At 41.9% G+C, this 6554-nt stretch overlaps 1 protein-coding gene across 2 annotated transcripts in view; it reads right to left on the bottom strand.

Moving 5' to 3' along the window:
- Positions 1–2752: 2752 nt before the first annotated feature.
- AFG1L (AFG1 like ATPase) overlaps positions 2753–6554 on the bottom strand; it is a 188907-nt gene continuing 185105 nt past the window's right edge. For both annotated transcript variants that reach the window (XM_006156962.3, XM_027775124.1), the window contains 2 exons: positions 6058–6171; positions 2753–3104 (listed from right to left, as the gene is read on the bottom strand). In XM_006156962.3, the coding sequence (XP_006157024.1) occupies positions 2976–3104; positions 6058–6171 (243 nt within the window). In that variant the 3' untranslated portion in view covers positions 2753–2975. The remainder of the gene's footprint in view (positions 3105–6057; positions 6172–6554) is intronic.

The following is a 6554-nucleotide window of genomic DNA, read 5'->3' as shown; positions in this document are numbered from 1 at the left end:
AACACATGAGCCCCTGACATGTTTTTCTTTTCCTTCTCCATGGCCTATGCATGGATGAAAAAGAGAGAGAACACCTCCAGTGGGGACTGATCATGCCACAATCCTTTTTCTTCCAATTTTCCATTTCATCAGGATGTCCAGTATGTTTTTCAATCAGACGGGTTTGGGATTTACACCACTGTCCTCCATGTGGTATCTATCTTCCTCTGCACAGTGCCTAACCAGTGCGTGATGGACAGGCCCATCTCTTTCTGTCAGTCACGCTGTCCATCTGTCTGTCTATACATTCATATTGTCTTTTTATGAAGGAACAGAATAATTGCCAAAGAAATGTACAAAGTAAAAAGCTAAGATTTAAAGAATAAAGTTAAACATATTTATTGAGTTCAAAGCAATGGTAAATTCATTTCACTGAGTTAAAAAAGTGAGTCATGGGGCCAGTAGGTAGCATGGTGGGTGAAGCACTGGATTCCCACATGGCTGACTGTGGTTGAAATCTTGAACCCGGTGGCTTGAAAATCACAACAAACAAATAGATAAATAAATAAATGTTTTTTTAAAAAAGTGATTTTTTTCCCCCAGTTTTTTGCTTTAGGTTGTATGCTCTTGCCAGAGAGAGACAGAGAGAGGGAAAGTGAGAAATCACCCCCTAAGGGGATGGCCATGCTCTCATCCTTTCACTTCCATTCTCCTTTTGGGATTTTGGGCATGTACACACATGTGCTTGGCATGATTTCCAAGCTGTCAGATCCAGGACTTGAACTGTGGTTCACCACATGGGAGTACAATACCTTAATCACCATGCCATCTGCTGGCCTCATGAATCAATATTTTATTTTATTTTTTATTTATTTATTTTTTTGGAGAGGTTTTCACTATAGGACGCATGCGCTCACCAGACAGACAGACAGAGACATAGAGATAGAAAGCGAGAAATCGCCCCCCAGGGCGGATGGCCATGCCGCAATCCCTTCTCCTCCATTCTCCTCTTGGGATCCTGGGCCTCGGGATCCTGGGCACGCACGCACACGCACCCGGCATGAGTTCTAAGCCACCAGGCCAAGGACGGGAGCAGGCATCGACTACGTGAGAGTCCAGCGACATAGCCATTATGCTAACTGCTGGTTCCCTTTTATTTTTAAAAAAAATTTAAAAAATTTTTTATTTAATTTTATTTATTCATTAACTTATTTTAATTTGGCCAGAGGGAGACAAAGAGAGAAAGAGAGAGAGAGAGAGAAAGAGAGAGAGAGAGAACAAATGAGAAAGCAAGCCATCAGGTCCAGGACTTGAACTGCAGTTCACCATGTGGGAGTCCAGTGCCTTAACCACCACACCATCTGCTGGTCCCTGTGAATCAATATTTTAAGTGACTTTTTAAGTGAGAGCAGGAGGGAGGCAGTATGGTATAAAACACAGCGTATGACTTTTGTAGCCGTAAACTATAAACAGGTCAAGCTACTTACCTTTTCTAAACTTCAGTTACTTAATTTGTAAAACATACCCTTTCTGGGTCTATTTTTTTTTCCTGAAATGCTATAAATATCTAGCATTAACCCTGCCACATAGTGCTCATCTCCCAGCCTTTCTTCCTGCTATAAACCTCTTTGAAACTCACTGTGTTTCACTTCAATGAAAATATTTTAAGCCACATGTAACTTTAAAAAGCCTTAAATTAAACTTTTCTCTATGCTTCGATACCAATCCATCTATCTGCTTAACTTAAACAGGTTAATATAAAAAAGTAGACGAATCTATTTGGATTACTAACGAATCAATTAAATAGTGCAAAGAGGCTAGTTATATAGACAGTTTTAATCAGTGACCGAACTCCCCCTTGCCTACCTCTCTAAAATGCTGATTTTCACAAGGATTTTGTGGATTTCATATTTTTCTTTTTTTGGAAGAAGATGAGTTTATTAGACTTTCAGCTTTAATCAAGATCCGCTCTGTGAAAACAGTGAAGTCGGGTTTTACTTAAATGAATCAAGCCGTGAGTTCAATGAAGGGCAAATCAGATTTATTCAAGTAGCTTTGGGGAGTGTTCTTCCCTATTTCCTGTTAGATCCATCTCACCACAGAGTCAGGGGCGGTACCGGTGGGAGCACATCCTGCAATGGCAAATGCCTGCCAGCCTGAGAAGGAGCCTGCTGTCTGAGGGGCCTGCGGGTCTCAGACCAGCAGGAGCCACTCTGCTGCTTCTGCCTGCCCCTGCCTCCCCGTACTCTCTCCAGTCCCCACTCCTGCATACTACCCTCCCACAGCTGTCGGAGTGGGGGATCTGTCTGCCGATCTGCCTAGCAGTTGAGATTTGATATTTGTTTCTTCTTTGAAGGTGTCCTAATCCTCAGTTGTTTCCGGCAACTCTGTGTCTGCTTGAGATCAGGTCCTGCCTGCCCAGCTTGAATTCAGGACAAAAAGCATACTCTTTCCATCCCGAGGAAACCTGGTGGCCAGGGAGGCTGGGTATAATTCATAGCAAGAAGAAAAGTCACAAGTATAAACCCATATTCTAGAATATTATTCAGAGAGCTTTCTTTGTTTGGAATTGAAATGTAGGGTGTTTTTTCGTTTTCCCTCTTGTGTTGCTAACACGTCTCTAAGGATGCTACAAGAGCCGGGAGTGGTCCAGACACCCTGCATCCAGGCGGTGTTTGCTGATTCAGGTTCACCCAGGTGGTTTAATGTGACGCTGAAATGCCTGGTCATACATTTATCTTCAGGAGTGATGATTTTAATTTTGTAGTGCGGAAATAAGGCCAGACAAACAGGCAAAAGTAGACCACAAAAATGGTTAAGTCTTTAACTTACTAATCCCCAATATCCATGACATCTTCGGCAGCAATTTTATATCAAATGGTCCAGAGGACAAAGTGCCTAATGATGAGAAAATGATTCTTTCAAGTCCCATAATAAAAGTTCTCCTTGCATTAAGGAACCATTTGTCTAGAGTTTTATTCATGTGAAAGTGACAGTTACTGCTTGTTTCTGTCCCCTTCATTCCAGTACTGCTCAGTCTGCATTTCTGTGAGTCGGGAGACTGTGCGCTGAAACGCAAAGATTTCCTCTTCTCCGGTAAACATGGCAAGGTCTTCCGCTGAGCCCTGGTTATGAAAACAAACAAACCAACTAATACCCAGCACCACTTAAAACCACCACAAACAGCAGTTTACAGAATTAAGTACTGGTTACAATAATTTTTTGAAGCTTATCTATTTATTGGGTCATCGAAAAGTCATGATGCATTTTTGCATAGAAAAATAGAAAAATATGTCATGACTTTTCAGACAACCTAACAGATTATAATTTTTTTCATATATAATCTTTTAAACTCACCTTAGTGAGTCAACTAATTTAAACTGATAGAAAATAAGGAGAGCTCATTGCCAGGAAGAAAACTTAGAGAGGAAACATTGAAAAAAATAAAGAAAGCTAAAATAATGCCAACAAATCCAGCTATGAGTTTGTTTTGTTTTGTTTTTGCTTTTGGAGAGGTTTTTGCTATAGGGCGCGTGTGCTTGCCAGAAGACAGAGAGAGACAGAGGGACAGAAAGCAAGAAATCACCCCCCAGGGGCATGACTACACTGTAATCCTTTCTCCTCCATTCTCTCAGGATCTTGGGCACACACGCACACGCACTCAGCGTGAGTTTAAGTCACCGGGTCCAGGACTCAAACCGTGGTCAACTACATGGGAGTCCAGTCACATAGCCATTATGCTAACTGCTGGTCCCTCAGCTATGAGATTTTGCTCAGAATAAAAGCTCACTACAAAATCTGAAGGAAAGACATTCCAGTCTTAATAGGAACTCTTTCTCTAAAAGGGTTCATTAATGGCAGAGAATAGCAGTTCTCTTAGGAAGAAGTTGACATGGCCTCTGGAGCTTCACAGACAGAGTTCCCCTGCTTAAGGGGTCCCTAAAGACAAACTTCTGAAAACCTTTTGCAAACTGGTCAGTTGACACGTCACAGTGGGTGTTACAAAAGGTGAATGAAATCTCACTTTTCAAATGCCAGGACTGCCTTTCATCCTCAGCTGCTAAGATACTTGATTCCCCCATCTAGGGTTAAGATGGGGAGCCCTGTCTCCATGAAGCTGGTGAACAGCTCGGGATGGTAATACCAATATGGACTCACGTGTAGTAAGTGGGCCTTGAATCTCCTTCTCTTCCCTTAGAAGTTTGCTATCAAGCTCTTTCAGAGAAAAACTCTGGACTCCCAAGTCCATCTTATTGATCTACTATGAACCTTCATGCCCTGACATCATATTCCCTGATTTCTTCATATATGATTGGTCTCTAGTGCTGATCTTTCTTTGGCCTATGTCTAAACCCTGTCCCTAGAGGAAAAAACTCAAGAGCCAATGATTTAGAGAACTTTAGAACTGATCTAATATAACTCCTCAAGTGTACTCTGTGAAATGGCTATAGTAGAACTAGGATGTAAGCATTGCTCTTAAAGAACCAACATTTCAAGAGGTCTCAGCACAGGGATTTATAAGTAATTTATCTATTTCTATACCACTATGGTCTGAAAGTGTGTACTCCTACAAAATTCTTAAGTTAAAATCCTAACCTTCAAGGTGATTGTACTGGGAGGTGCGGTCTTTGGGAGGTGATTAGGTCTTGAGGGGGAAGCCCTCATGAATGAGATTGGTCCCCTTATAAAAGAGGTCCCTGAGTTATCCTTCACTCCTTCAACCATGGGAGGTTTATATCAAAAGACTGCCATTTCTGAAAGAAGAAGTGGGCCTATACCAGACATCAGTTCTGGCACCTTGATCTGAGACTTTCCAGCCTTCAGAAATGAGAAATATGTTTCTGTTGTTCGTAAGCTACCCAGTTTATGGTAATTTGGTATAATAGTCTGAACAGACTCAGACATAGGTTTAAGTAATCATATTTGAAAGTTTTCTTTTTAGGGAACCAGCAGTTAGCATAATGGCTATGTTGCTGGATTCCCACGTAGTCGACCGTGGTTCGTGTCCCGGACCCGGTGGCTTAAAACTCACGCCGGGCGCATGTGCATGCGTACCCAAGATCCTGAGAGGAGAATGGAGGAGAAGGGATTGCGGCGTGACCATCCCCCCTGGGGGGTGATTTCTCGCTTTCTGTTTCTACGTCTCTCTCTGTCTGTCTGGCGAACACACGCGCCCTATAGCGAAAAAAAAAAAAAAAACCTCTCAAAAAAAAAAAAGTTTTCTTTTTAAAGGATTACTGAGCTTATTATCCCAAACTCCTGAGAATGTTTAGTTTCTACTCAGGTAAATATGGAACTGTTTTCTTATTCCAGATAACCATTTACTTCTGGAGTTGAAAGACTGGAGCTCTCCTTATTGTTGGGGAGTTAAAAATTTTGAAAAACATTTCAATTATAGGAAATTGGCAAATATACCCTGTAAGGTTCATACAGAAGAAGGAAATCCAAAGCCACATCTGAATGGCTTGGGGTGAATCACTGGACAGCAAGGACCGCTGGGCCAGCATCAGTTTGTTCCTCACACAGTGTCCCCAGGGGCTGGCACCCACAGTTGTTGCATAAGTGCTTGCTGAATAGAGGGTAGGAGATGAAGTGTAGATCTCTTTTTAAGCCAAGGGCTTTGGTAGGCACTGCTGGATCCTGGACTGGCCAGTCCATACACGTGGATACTGCATCCTGCACTCCGCAAAGCCAGCAGCCGCGAAGAATATCCAGAAGAGGCAGCGCAGTGTCGCAGAGCAATCCTGAAACCACACGCAGGTGTCCTGGTGTCTAGTGCTGGCCTGCCGTTACTCAGCAGTGTGCCTCCAGACCCATCAGTTCACTTCTCTGAACTTTGTTTTTGTCACGTGCAAAACAATGCATTGGACTGCATGATCACTAAGGTACTTTGTACTCTAAAATGGTAATTCTTCGTATTTAGTACGAATGCTAAGTCCGCTGCGCTGGCTTTGGAAGAAAGCAGCAAATCAGTGGTTAACTGTATTCTACATTCCTTCTTCGGACTGTAGCCGCGTATCACACCAAAAACAATTAAGCTGTTTTATAATAAAAAGAGATTATGTTAATATCGCCTACCTGGCTCAGCCCCAAATCATCCATCAGTATTCTGCTTTGCTCCAACTCACTGTCATGATGTTCATGCAAAAATAAGCTTGATATAGGAGTTGACGCAGAGCAAATTATGCGCACCTGAAATAGAGGAAAATGAGTAAATGGTGTTACTCTTTACATTTCGTAAGTTGAAGGTAAGGAAAAAACTCTCTTCCAAAATAAAAATCTGTCACATCAATGAGTTTAGGCCTTTGTTTTTTAAAATGTTTACTTTTTTTTCCTAAAACTTGGTTGTGGGGAAAGTCATGATGCATTTTTGCATAGAAAAATATATCATCCCTTTCCCGATGACCTAATAGTTTGTCTCTTTAAAGTGATACTTTGAAACTGCATAGGACTTTTAAAAATATTTCCACACAGCTTACATCACCCTGTAAAATAGCAAGTAAAGGTTTTGTTAGCAATTTGCAGGCCTCGAGAGGTCAGACCAGATCTTCCAGTTCTAAGTCCAGTGCTCTTTC

This window comes from Tupaia chinensis, unplaced genomic scaffold (assembly GCF_000334495.1).
Source record: "Tupaia chinensis unplaced genomic scaffold, TupChi_1.0 Scaffold000527_1, whole genome shotgun sequence".
Classification (NCBI taxonomy): domain Eukaryota; kingdom Metazoa; phylum Chordata; class Mammalia; order Scandentia; family Tupaiidae; genus Tupaia; species Tupaia belangeri.
Note: the sequence above shows the minus strand (reverse complement) of the source record. Positions and strands in the feature narration are given on the sequence as shown.